The sequence below is a fragment of the Pocillopora verrucosa genome, chromosome 9 (assembly GCF_036669915.1).
Source record: "Pocillopora verrucosa isolate sample1 chromosome 9, ASM3666991v2, whole genome shotgun sequence".
In the NCBI taxonomy this organism is placed as follows: Eukaryota; Metazoa; Cnidaria; class Anthozoa; order Scleractinia; family Pocilloporidae; genus Pocillopora; species Pocillopora verrucosa.
In genome coordinates, this window is record NC_089320.1 from 16,774,413 (window position 1) to 16,788,522 (window position 14,110).

The 14,110-nt window shown below is 35.3% G+C and overlaps 1 protein-coding gene across 4 annotated transcripts; it reads left to right on the plus strand.

Moving 5' to 3' along the window:
- Window positions 1-390: 390 nt before the first annotated feature.
- On the plus strand, window positions 391-12,137 carry LOC131779546 (mitogen-activated protein kinase kinase kinase 7-interacting protein 3 homolog). 4 transcript variants are annotated; one of them, XM_066172299.1, is made up of 10 exons: window positions 391-642; window positions 2,283-2,598; window positions 4,023-4,066; window positions 6,026-6,130; window positions 6,370-6,469; window positions 7,306-7,374; window positions 7,711-7,761; window positions 9,164-9,220; window positions 10,801-10,911; window positions 11,693-12,137. In XM_066172299.1, exons 1-10 carry the CDS (start codon window positions 517-519, stop codon window positions 11,800-11,802), a joined length of 1,089 nt encoding a protein of 362 aa, XP_066028396.1. In that variant the 5' UTR covers window positions 391-516; the 3' UTR covers window positions 11,803-12,137. The 4 variants fall into 4 exon arrangements, with proteins under 4 accessions (XP_066028396.1, XP_066028397.1, XP_066028398.1 ...); XM_066172300.1 differs by having other exon boundaries at window positions 11,696-12,137; XM_066172301.1 differs by lacking the exon at window positions 9,164-9,220.
- The last annotated feature ends 1,973 nt before the right edge of the window (window positions 12,138-14,110 follow it).

The window sequence follows — 14,110 nt, forward strand, 5'->3', positions numbered from 1 at the left end:
GTTCTTTAACATCAATTTTTCTTTTTATCGATCCTACGGTTGAATCGCGTCACTGAAGCAATTATTTGATCAGGTGGTGGAAAAAAAAAGGTAAAAAATCAGATGAAAGTATCGGTGGCAGCGGAAAGAGAAAAATATCACAGAACTCTTTCTAACATTGACTAAACATTTAGTAGTATGTAAAATCGTTCTTTCACGGTTTTTTGAATCACTGTAATTTTACGGAAACTAACTATATTTGCCTCTATTCTGTTTTTTGTTTTGGTTTCCTTTGTTTTTTCCACTATGGAAATATTCTATTGTTCTTTCAATATCGATATATTATCGATTGGCACCTGATTATCGGAAGATGTGTCACGTGCCACAATGTTATGCGCAGTACGTGTTGAATCTGACGTTGGCCGAAAAGGTCTGTGAAAGTTCCACTGGGGATACTTCCTCCCTAACCTATCCTTTGCTTTTCCTTCGGAAATCATATAAGAAACGTTGTAGAAGGGAACACAAAAAGCCTTGTACATGGTGGACGCGAAATTTTTTATGGCAACGGAGAGAAACGGGCACAACGGGCAAATATTCGAGGCCCTTAGAAGTCGCTTTCCCGAGATTCCGGAACAAGTTATTTCCAACACACTGCAGGCTGAGGTAGGGAGATTTCTATGCGGTATTTGGACAATTTTTGGGTTACTTTTATCAGGGATTGTACGGAGACAAAATGAGTGTGTCATTCAAATGCTTTTGTCTTTGAACTTTTATTCTGAAGACGTTCTTCTTCCGTTCCTTCCGTCGGTTAGACGCGGAGGTGTTGTCTTGTAAACATCGCGTGTTCGCCCATCAATGTAAATGTGCTTGAGCAGTATATTTTCGAGTTTGTTCTTTCTTTTGTCGAGTAAGGCTTCCTCTAAGCTCAGTTATTACGATTATTCTAAATTTGCCGTGTCGAATTGTATAATATTGATCGAATTTACTGCGTACGGCTTGTAAACAAAGTTGAAATTGGTTCATTCGCTTGTATCAGAAATTTCTTTGGGTCAATAGAATGGTGTAACTAGAAAGAAAAGCATTCCATGAAATACGGATCTTACCTGCATGTAGCGTTCGGTATTTCAGTCCTTAAAATCGCACAATAAAACTTAAGGGAATTAATTGTAACTCGCCAAAATCAGTAGTTGGGTGCAGTGCTTCTCTAAATTGACCAAGTTCCTGATTATCTAAGAAATGATATCGAAAGGAAAAGGACTTACCATACGAAAAATCCTTACATTAACCTTGCTTAGTTCCATCAAAATCCTTTCCTGGTTTTCTGCAGTAAATCTGCCAGCGGAAGAAGGCGGATAGGTTGTAGGGATCATGTGTTTAAACGCTCATTACTACCCTCGTATAGGTCACTTCTATAAATTTTTTAGAATCGTCATCGCCTTTGCAACTTCCACAACTCGGATGATAGTCATAAATCATGTGCTTGTTGGAAATATCATTGTGTATTCACAAACACTTCCTTTTTTAGAATTTTATTTAGATTCTCAATTTTGTGTCATAAAAATAATCTAACTCTATATCTTCTCCCCCACTAGTAATTTGTACATAGCAAAACCCATGATGCCTGTATGACGATACCTCTTATGGGAATCAATTATGATGAATTTTTCTGTGCTTGCCTTTAATAGTTTCCCCTTTAATGAATACTTCCTCAGTTTAAGTTGTGTAAATTACAGTAAACAGTGGTATTCTCCTTCTGGCTAAAATAATCTAAGTATATGTCTGGCTAAATAATTACATCAACTCTAACTGTATACAAGTAAGTATTAGGAATTTTCTTTTTAAGAGTGATGTGCTTCTTTTATAAGCAGGGAGAAATTATTTCTTTTTTTTTTACATAAGGAATACTTCACCACACAAAATTAATGTTACTGTTTCATTATAGAAAAGTTTCAGACATGAAATGTTTTATGATGTCTTCAAAATGCTTGTTGGATTAGAAATACACAAATATAACCTATAAGCATTAAAAATTTGGTTTTCTTTTGGGTCAGAACATTTATGTGTGATGAGGATGGTACCAACTTTGTGATTATCAGTTCTGATGCTTATTTATAAAGCATTTTATATGATTGTGTGTAAAAATTTGCAATTTGCATATTTTCAAATGTTAAGTATGCTGAGAGCTTTGATTCTTTAACTTTTGTCATAATTAGCTAAAAGAGACATTTAACAATTCTTGCCAAAACCATAATGCTTCAGAAATTTTAAGTATTTATTCTAATTTTCGCCTTCTTATTTTTCAGCATGGCAATCCGGAGCGTTGCTTGAGTATTCTAGCAGCAGAAAGTGATAGATTATTGTATGGTGGTAATGTTGAGGTAATAGACAGCCCAATGCCTGTTCAGCCGTCTTCACAAAGTACACCTATTGATGAACCTATATCAATTGCAATTCCCCAATCAACCAACCCACCACACCTCCCAAACAGAACAGAACCTCCAGCTTTACAGCCCATGACAAGACCTATGACAGTAGCACAGCCCAGTTCTGCTGCGGCTTATGTTTCGTCTTGCACTGGAGAGAGACAAATACCATCTACGGTTGCAAGTTATGATCAAAGTAAGTGCAGAGTTTTAACTTGCAGTGGAGAGGAAATGGTTGTTTGGGTTGTCTTATCACCAACTTCTGATAGAAACTTTTGATCAAGTTGTTGATAAGTCAGTCAATACCACTGATAGCAGTCCTTTTCAGGGTTCCTCTCACCTACATAGCAGGCTTCGTGATCAGGCATTACTCTTGGCATAAACCATTTCACTTGTATTTAGAGGAAAGGAAAAGTTATCTTTAATCTTTCAATTCCCAAGTTCTAATTGTTAATTTTCCCCTTTAGCTACCACACATTCTCTTGATAATTAATTACAATAATTTAGTTCTAGATCAAGATAACAACTTCTATCTGATTAGTTTGGATATTTTCATAGCCAGTGTGTGCTGGATAATGTGTAGACATCATAGCAAGAAGTTAAATGTTAATCACTTTTGAGAGTAAAAGAGTTAAGTTTACTTATGTTAGTTAAATGATCAAAGTACATTTACTTGCCTGATGTTAAGGCTTTGTTTGGTGTAAGGTTGCATTGTTGATAGTATGATTACCATACCAGGTGATCAAAATACTAATAACACTCATTTCCATAGTTGCCTCATGAGGGGTATTGTCACGAGCCAAAAAATTTTGTCCAACCATACTAATCAATTTTCTCCGAGTAAAATCAATTGTGCTTGTTCAGAATCATGCTTTGATCCATGCTGATCATACATGACTCACAACCTCCTTTAAGCAATGGCCAAACTCAGAGTTTTGCCAGCTTTCTACATCTACTCTATGTACATGTGTCATGTTGCTTTTGACTAAAGCACCTGTACTTTACAGGATGTAGCAATGCTCATTAGATGTATTTACTAGTTACACTGTATGGCCTATATTAATGCAATCTACTCTGTATCTCAGTGGCAGTGCATTGTATTGAAAAATTAAATGGTCTGTGGATCCAATCCTAGTGGGAGACTTTTCCCTAAGCTTGCTATATTTAATCACAATGGTTTAATGACCAATGCAGATTTGATTAAAGTTGAGGGGTTTGGCATAGGCATGGTGCTTCCACGTGAAGGGATATCAATTGGCACATTTTATCCATATCACCGTGTTTTAGGGAGTGGTCAACAATGGAGTCCAAAATCTACCACACTTCATTTCAATATGACTGTACCTTCAATTTCTCAATCAGTGTATGGCAGTAATAGAGAGCAAAAGGCATTATTAGTTTTGCAGGAAAGGTTATCAAAGAACATACATGGGAGATAACTAGAGTATATTCCAGAATATTACAATCTAATTGGCTGTGCCTCAACTTTAAACACTTATTTCATATTTTCCATAATAATTTCTTTGCCATTGGAAATTACATTTATAACATGTACAATGTTGTTAAAAGTTGTGTTCATCCATTGATTATAAAATAATTATTGCATCCTCATTTCTGCAGCATTACTTTGTCATCAACAGCGAAGGTTAGAAACATTGAATAAGGTATGTGTTTTGGTTCCTTGTCATTATTGGTTGATTAAAAATGGTAATTGAACTGTGTGAAGTGCAATTTATAGGTAATAACGTGATTTTGAGTGGAATTTGGTGATAATTAGCACTAGTGATTTTTTTCAAAGACAACCAAACTGCACAGACCTTGGGGCAAGTGCAATTTGTAGTCTTTGAAAATTTACAAGTGCTTATTGGCACCAAATTGCACTCAAAATCATGTAATTACTTATTTAATAATATGCATGGAAAAATTACTCAGTTCTGATTGGTTAAGATGAATACAGTTTTCAGGTAATTTAGTGCAGAAGAGGTTTAATTCAGTGCAAAGAAAGTAACAAATCAGACATTCTGATTGGTCAATAATCAAAGAAACTCACAGATAGCCAATCAAATGTGAGCCTTGGATGTCACAACAAAATTTGAAAATTTGAGAGCTAAACAATGGCCGGTGTTTTAAGTAGGTTTTCTTTCACCACTGCAGCTGAAAAACAGCTCAAACAATGAAAACACTGTAAAAAGCACTTTTTTTGGTTCTTGGTTTGAAAAAAGTGGTGTTTAGAGAAGGGAATTGCCTAGGAAATTGAAAACTACGAGCCGACCCAGCTTAACACTTTGCTCGAATTATCCAGTGCTGAAATTAAAAACAAACATGGTTAAACTTTGGAAACAACAATTCTATTTCATTGAAAGTGATTCGGACACAGACTGAACAATTCCTTGAACTGTTTAGCCAGACTTTGAACTTTTTTGTGCCTTGAAGATGTGAAGATATCATTGCATATTGTTTTGATCATATTTGGTTGCTTTGGCTGAACACACGGTTTGAATAAATTATTTTTGCACTTGATGCGCATGCTTGTTTATGCTTAATTATGATAAGCCATCTTGTATTTTTTCATGTAAATTATTAACGCGTAATCACATGATTTTTCTTGTGCAATTTGGAATAAACAAGCACTTGCTAATTTTTTCAAAGACCACAAATTGCCCTCCCTATGGGCTTGTGCAATTTTGTTAGTCTTAAAAAATTTACTTGTGCTTATTTATTCCAAATTGCACTGGAAATCATTTGATTACCTATACAAAAAAGCATCCCAGAAAGTCAAGACAGACAAAATTTTGACAGTGGGCATGCTATTTGCAATTTGCATTCGTGTTACATGAAAAATGCACTTGTTTTCAGCCAATCAGAAGCCTATAATTGTTTCATGTATGTTATTAAGTATGCAATCATATGAGTGATTTGCAATCATATGAGTGATTTGAAATCATAATTGCTGTATGACTTTATACCAAAGTTTTATGACATGAAGTTCAAGTACCACTTGATTAAATCTATTTTAAAATTGCAAACTTCAGTCACTCAAATGCAAGGGGTATTTTAGTATGTTAAAATATCATAGTTAGCCAGTAATGTGCTGGTTTTTATAAAGTTGCAAAACTTGACTTATATTTTCAACAAGCCTCAAAATCTGATTGGTGCTTGTGTTTTAGTAAAGCTGTTTCTTTGGCTCAGAAAAATATGTGATTTAGTACATGAAATGGTGTGATTCTTGAATAAATTGCACCAATGAGAGCCAATCAGATTGCAATGAATCACCAGGGATTTTGAAATGGATGTGTTAAAAAATATTATAATTACTTTGTACTTTATCGATTTATAGTACTTACCATTTTGAATGCAAAATGACCATACTGTTACACTCACTTATTCAAAAAATCATAAATGAGCTTACTTTGCATAAATGGGACATGCACAGACACAAATTAAACAGGTTTTTGTTTTGTTTTGTTTTTTTTTTTCAGTACAACTGAACCATCCATTCAAATATTGCATGATATTTGCACTCAATTCCTGTTTTATTTGTGCTCTACTCAGTACATTTGGATAATAAAGGTTGTGAATAGTTGACTTTTGTATCTCACCCAATACGGTCTCTCTTATTGAAGGAAATGTACAATGAGCATCGCAAATTGATAAGATTGAAAGATAGCTTGCAAGAAAAAGAAATGGAAATGGTCAACAATAAATTTCGTGTCGCTGCCAATCCCACTGTAAGTAGTTCAAGTGTACAATTTTTTAAATTCAGTTTATTCATACTGTAGTTTCTTAAGTTGCAATGTTGTTCTATATTGGAGCTTCATTGCTTGTCCTTTGTATTATGGTATTTGAGATTATTTCATTCTGTGAGAAGTTATGTTTAATTTCATGTGCACTTAATGACATAATTACATACTAAGGTTAAACATACCTGTAAATTTTGATATTAAATGAACACTTTGCATCAATTTAGCCTACAGATGTAAAACACTTGCGTGATGAAAATCGGGTGCTGAGAGAAGAAATCGAACAAATGACTCGTGAAATTGATGGACTTAGCAATGGTCGAGATGGTAAGGAAATATTTGACTGTGACATCAATTAATAATTGCAACAAAGTCTCTCAAAGAGTGGATATTTTCCCAGAACAAGTTTTTTCAGACTGTTTATTATCATACACATATGACCTATCTAGCACCACACTCATGCAATCTCATAGAATGCCATCTTGCATTCACATGGTTTTGTTGCAAAAACTTAAAAGAAAACACCAATAAGATAAAAACTTACATTTTTTGATGAACTGCCAGTTTCTTGTTGAGACTTGAAAAAAAAAGGTATGGATAAATTTTTATTGCAGAATGTTTCTAATGGTTGTCCCATCCCAATTAAGATTGAAACAAAATTTTTTGAAATTTTAGCACTTGTGGTCATATGGTTAAATACTTATTTACTGAATTTTGTTAGGCTGAAAGGGAAAATATTGAGCACAGAGCTGGTTGCACACAAATCATATGTGCATGCATTTAAAATCTAAGGAGCCTGTTGTGCCATTTCAATTTGAAGTCATAAGGATGACATACATGACACTAAGTTTGATCAGTACTTGATTACACATACCTTAAACTCCCACAAATAGATCACCAAAGTACAGGATTGTCATCAGGAAAAAAAAAAACAGAAAAGATAGTCAATTTGAGAAACAGCACTCATAAAATCTTAAATCTTACTTTGGATTATTTGTTTTTTGTGAGTTTTCTATCATCCCTAGCAATGAAAAAGGTACAGTTTATTGCTAAAACTAGTGCAAATTATAGTTATGTTTCCCAGCTGAGCGTTTGTGCTTTTACAACAATCACCATTGATTTCAAAGTGGATTTATTTATTAAGTACTTTGATTGTTTTGCAGTTTTAATAGGAAATACAAGTAATAATCCAGTAGTAACACAACCGCCACCACCTTATCAACCTCCACCAGGTAATAATTGTTGATGATTATTGAATATTTTGGTGAGAAGCAAAGTACACCAAAATCATTAATATATTTATGTAGAAAGATTGTTAGTACCTGTACAATATGTGAACCACCATTCAAGTACACATGTTGTTTTGTAGTTCAAGGCTAATGTAGGTTGAAATGATTTGAAACCTTTTTATATGTATTTTCCTTTGTATGGGGTAATCTGTTGTAAATGGTAAAATATTAATATTCACTGAAAGATACAAAATTAATCAACCTACCAGTTGTTTTTAAGGGATTTCACTAGATTTCTTCCTTCAGTGTAAAATTAAGCTTTTTATCTCTTTTTTGCAGTGAGAAGAGTTGAAAGTTTTCCCTCAAGCCGACCTCACAGTGGAACAAATGGTGAGTATCATGTCACTTAGAGGCTAAAATTCCAATTCACACTGTCACCATGTATAATGCCTCATTCACAATAGAAATTGTTTTATCTTGGTAAGAGATATTTTATGGTTGATGATTATTTTGTTTATGTATCATGTTAGTAGAGGAAACATGTCAATGAACCCTTCAACCCCTCAGAGTGACTAACATCTAATTTCTCCTTACAATATCACCCCCGAATCACACATTAAGGTCATGAGAATAAAGGAAATGATCAGCAATGTTAGAAGCTCTGGACTGTTAAAATAAATTCTCCTTGTCAGCACAGCAGGAAATGTATTGAGAACAGTATGGAGAATATGTCTACTGATGTTAGTGGGTAATGGGTTAAAAAATTATTCAAGTGAGAACCTCAAACCATTTACAATTATCTTTGGCAAGTGTCCTTCTCAATTCATCTGCAGTGGAAAGCTTCATCTTAAAAACCTTTCAGTTTTCACTCCCAAAGATCTCAACTAGAATTAAATTATTACAGTGGTTGAAATCATGTGCATGTACAGGGGTTTCAATCAAAGTAGATGGGTTGGGAGTACATCCACCCACCTGTAAAACACAGGCTAGCAACTTAAGGCTTGTCCATGAATGTCTTTGCACTACAAACACACATGTAACTCTCTTTGCACATAAGAACAACAAAGCAACCTAGACCAAAAATACATGAAAATGCAACTGTAAGAGCCTAAACTTTGAAAATTCAGGAGCCAAGACCTTTACAGAAAAAGCAGGCCTATAAAGCTACCTTAACCTATCCTAAACTACCTGTTTTTTCTTGACTTAATTGAAACCACTGACCCATGCCTGTTCCCAGACACTGAGGCATAAAAATTACATTAAATTTAGAAAGTAGAAAATATTAAAGAAAGTTAGATGTGTTACTACACTGTGTAACCTGACCATGATCATAGCACAGAGTAAGATGATGATTGATGCCTTTAAATGAAGCTTCAGGAAATACATCGCAGTGTGGCTGTAGGATTTTCCTAACCCTTTGACCCCTAAGAGTGACCAGCATCTAATTTCTCCTTACAATATCACACCTGAATCAAATAGAGTCATGAGAAAAATGAAATGATCATTAACTAGATAAGCTCTTGCTTGTTATACAAATTCTTGTGGTTAGCACCTTAAGAAATGTACCTAGGAAAGTTTGTAGAATATGCCTTGAGATGTTAGGAAGTTAAGGGTAAAGGGAAACAAAATACATTAGAATTAAATCTTTTGTAGTGAAAAAATGCATCTTTATCATATTCTGCTTAGAGTGACTATGACTTGTAATTCTAATACATTAATGGCATTGCCAGGAGAGTCTAATGTAAGATCACCTTGGATTGCCTCTTATCAACAAGTGATCTTTTATTCATAGGTTATGGCCCTTCACTGACTCGATTCTGTTCAATGTTTGGAAGAATACCCACTCATGGTATTACATTTAATTATTAATAACTTTTAATTGTGTTAACTTGGCTGATTGAAGTACAATTCAAGCTGTGACAATTTAAGGGCTAATGCTCGAAATGTCAGCTTTAAAACTCTTTACAGTGGCCCATTTACCTTATCAACTCATTTGATAATACTAAATTACCCTGTTACATTCTCCCACCAATGCAGCACCAACGTTTCTCAAGAAACTTACCTCTTTTTTGATTTGTGATAATTGAAGAAATTTTTTAAAATCAAGGGAGTGCCCAGCATTAGGCTGATTTGAAATTACAAATAGAACGACCTTTGAATTGTACAAGTTAAGGTATATTTATTATAATCATATAACTAACAAATTACAAGGTTAATATAATCTGTTGTATTCAACTGTTTTAAAAACAGTTAGCAATAGCAGGATAGCAAATTGTTGTATTAAGTTGACTAAAAATGGTTTTGTTATCTTGAATTACCATTTCATGAATAGACTGATTTAAACAATTTTGGGTTTTTTACCTTTTCATCAACACTGATATTTTTCTCAGCAACTGTTAATAAATGTAAGGCTACCATAGCAACATGACAGCCTCTTAGACACACCCCTGCTATAGCTTCACCCGCCTATCACTCAAAAAGGAGTTAAAGTACTCAGTGCTTTTTTTCATACTGGATTGAAAGAAGCATATCAAGATCAAGCTTTTTGCCAATTCTTTTTCACCAAAACAAAATAAAAAATAAATAAGTAAAACAAATAAATAAATAAAACCTGGGATGTAGCTTCAGAGCTACTGTGCTGTTTTGCTACGAAAAGAGCTCTATTGACAAGGGAGGTGAAAATTAGGGAGGTGATTATAATAAGACTGAACAAGTTTTACGTTTTAAACACACCGTAAAATTTCCTGAGTTTTTTTACTAGATTGGGTTTACTATGAAATTTACATACACTGTGAGGGCCTTTTTTTACTTTTCACTAAAGGTTGTATAATACACTGGTTATCAAAAAAGTACACTGATTTCTAAATCTGCGCAGGAGTAGGGGGGGTTGTAACAGGTGTATTGTGATAACAAGCTCCTCTTATTCAACCCTCAAGTCCTCTTAACCCTTCAACTCCTATGATTGACCAAGACAGAATTTCTCTTTACAATTTTGATACAATATCAACCAGATTAGTGATGAGAATAAAGAAAAATATCAACTTGGGGATAATTAGTGGATCCAATACTAAATTCTCTGAACTAACATTATAAGAATTGTATGGTTGACAGTAAGGAGAATTACAAATGTGATCTGGGAGCTAAAGGTTTAATTTCTTCTTTGAATGAGAGTGGAGATAAGGGAGAGGGGGGTGGGGAGATGTGAGTAAGAGAAAGAGGGGGTCAATTCTAGTGTTACACTGAATCATCATAAAGGGAAAGTAACATTGCATTGTATGTACAACAGCCAATTGACAACAAGTTAAGGTTAATGTTGGGTTAGGGGAGGGGTCAGTGGGCAGTTGCGCAGATACTGATATTGATCCTACAATTCCTTAGACAGACCATACTTCGTTAAGCTTTAATTCGATTTTGTTCGATTTCATTCAGAGGAAGAGAGTCCCACCAGTCTGAGCCCTCCACCTCCTCCTCTGGACGGAAGCTTAACCAACGAATGGGTGTTTCTTCCAAACTATCAGAATGTAATGCACGAACGACCAGGTAATACATAAGTTAAAGGGCAGTAAGCTGCCATTAACGTCTAATACAACTGTATATTATTTTGTGGCTTTTGATTCTAGAAGAACTGGTGCTACAGGCTACTGTGTTGTAGAGGCAGATAAACGTTTTGTTTAAAGTAACACAAAAGGCTGGAAGTTTTACAGAAGATACACAATATACCATACATGTACATCTGGGATGATTTTAAGTCTACTATCTTCTACTCTTCAATTGACATTTTCTTTTTTTTCTTTTTTTTTTTCAATACCTGTCTTCTGTCTTCTTAAAGATGGTTTGAAAATTTAAGGTCAAAAATGAGAATTTAAGGTCAAATTCGTTGGTTGTCAGTGTTTGCAGTAAATTAGTTAAACGATCTGTTGATATTTTTTAAGAGAGAGGAGCAAAGCAAAAAAATTAATAGATCCCCCAAAGAGAGTTTGAACCTCTGAGGCTTTGTATGGTGTTGATGTCTAACTGGGATACAGAGAGCCTGTTGGTTTGCTAACACACATACTTTTTTTACTGCCTCTTTGCTGCCTCTTTATTGAGTTTGTTCCCCAAGAGACTCCTCAATAGAGTAAGAGAGTTCATCCTTGCGTTTTGCTTCTTCTTCTTTGAGTATTATAGTCAATAGAGGTGTAAGGTGTCATGGGGAATGAAATTGGTTGAAAATTTAGGACATTTTGATTTTACTTTGGAGCATGTTAATTTTTCAAAACTGTACCTCGTGATCTTGATTTTATTTGTGATGCACTTTCTTTTGCTCTCTTTTGTGTTTCAGAAGAACGCACCTGGACATGCTCAGTTTGCACATTTGCAAATCACGAAGCCTTGGAAGTGTGCGAAATGTGTGAGATGCCAAGAAACCGTGTCTTAGAAGCTCGAGCGTGACACGGGCGTGACATTTTAGCCAGAAAACTTTGGCGGGATCAGAGTTTGACGCAGCATCTTGATAAATTAATGACAACATATGAACAGGAGTATGAAGTCTTTTCATAAGTTATTGTCAACGTTTGAAGTATTTGAAAATCGAAATGGCGTCGACGTACAGGTTATTGTTACAAAAGACAACTTTCTTTACATCTGGTAGCCCTTGGTTTGTAACTACAATGAAACTAAGAAAGTATCCAAAATATGTGATTTATTTTTCACGTGCGCAATGATGTGTTGCTTTTTCACCACTGAGGTGACAGAGAATTGTTTAAGTAAAACTATTGAAACTTTGAGCGATTTTTTTTCTGTTGGTTTTTCTTCCAAGAAATGGGGTGCAGATTAGATTTCCCGAATCCCACGATTCGATTGCAACACCCATTAGTACACGAGTTTACAGTGCTCTTTGTTTTCACACTAGGTCTCAAATATTCTCTCACCAGGCTCAGTTATCCTCCAACAAAGTTCATGTCTCTATGAGTGGACTTTTTAACCCTTTAACTCCCAAGATCTGATTGTTAATTTTCCTCTCTAGTTGCTACACGTTTCCTTGTGAAATAGTTACAAGATTTTAGTGTTAGATTTAGATAAAAGCTTCTACCTGATGAGTTCAAGTATTCTTAATACGTGCTTGCTGGATAAACTATGGATAGAGACAAGTTACACGTTCATCACTTCTGGGAGTCGAAGAGTTAAGCGCCGCTTTTAGTTAAAAATGTCCCTTTAATAAAGGGACAACCCACAGAGGGTTCATTTTTTAGAGCTAAAGGTGATGCAGCTGGAAGTTATCGAGGGCGATGTGATTCATGAAACCAGAGGTGCGGCTATGACATGTTACCAATTCGTGAAAACTGCTACAGTACTTAATCGGAAAAAAGCTACCAGATCGAGGCACAGCACAAGGTAAATCGGTCATTGAATGCTGTAATAGAGGTAATGATTGCGAAACTTGGGAAAGAGCTACCAGAACGAGGTATAGCTCTTAGTAAATCGGTCATTGAATGCTGTAATAGAGGTAATGATTGCGAAACTCGGGAAAGAGCTACCAGAACGAGTTATAGCTCTTAGTAAATCGGTCATTGAGTGCTGTAATAGAGGTAATGATTGCGAAACTCGGGAAAGAGCTACCAGAACGAGTTATAGCTCTTAGTAAATCGGTCATTGAATGCTGTAATAGAGGTAATGATTGCGAAACTCGGGAAAGAGCTACCAGAACGAGGTATAGCTCTTAGTAAATCGGTCATTGAATGCTGTAATAGAGGTAATGATTGCGAAACTCGGGAAAGAGCTACCAGAACGAGGTATAGCTCTTAGTAAATCGGTCATTGAGTGCTGTAATAGAGGTAATGATTGCGAAACTCGGGAAAGAGCTACCAGAACGAGTTATAGCTCTTAGTAAATCGGTCATTGAATGCTGTAATAGAGGTAATGATTGCGAAACTCGGGAAAGAGCTACCAGAACGAGTTATAGCTCTTAGTAACTCGGTCATTGAATGCTTTAATAGAGGTAATGATTGCGAAACTCGGGAAAGAGCTACTAGAACGAGTTATAGCTCTTAGTAAATCGGTCATTGAGTGCTGTGATAAAGGTAGCGATTGTGCAACTAAAATCAAAGCTACCTCTCAAAAAAGCATTCACATGCGAACAAACGTGGAAAACACTTTTACTTTTATTTTTCCCTATCTTTTTAAGGTGTTCTTCTCTTATCTAAAACGTTACCTTCTTGTGAGTAAAAATCAGCACTGGAGAAGCCAATTTTCGAAGCGCAACGTCTGTCTTTCCTTTACCGCTTTTGAAGAAAGGAGAGGTTTTGATCATTCTAGAGTACAGTTCGACGATATTGTGTTTTCTTCGGCGATCAAGTATTCAAATTCCGGATCAAAAAGGTTTAGAAACATGGTCTACAAATACAGAAATGTTGGACAGCTTGTCGCCCTCGAAAGTAAATTAATCCGAGCGCCTCGTAAGCGCAGGATTTGATTAAACCGTGGATAGGACCTTGTACACGCAGACTTGATTTCAATCGATTTTCATTCATCACTAAATTTTCTGGTCTCGTATTTTACCTGTCGGTTAAAAACACCTTATTTGTCTGCGGACTGATAAAATTTTGAGCAATTCTTTGTAACCAGTTGAGCCTTATGCAGGAACTGATCATGCGAAAGCCTTATACGTAGGCAGACTTAGCAAAAAGTTAGCAGGAATGGAAGAAGGAGTTATGGATGCAAGGAGTGAATTTTGGGTCATTTTCCCAACAACGTTTGCATA

Excerpts from the sequence above, each read along its gene's own strand:
- LOC131779546 (XM_066172299.1), top strand. The coding sequence starts at position 517 with ATGGTGGACGCGAAATTTTTTATGGCAACGGAGAGAAACGGGCACAAC. Across the intron at positions 2,599-4,022 it reads GGTTGCAAGTTATGATCAAA|CATTACTTTGTCATCAACAG; the intron begins GTAAGTGCAGAG and ends TCATTTCTGCAG. Across the intron at positions 10,912-11,692 it reads TGTAATGCACGAACGACCAG|AAGAACGCACCTGGACATGC; the intron begins GTAATACATAAG and ends TTTGTGTTTCAG.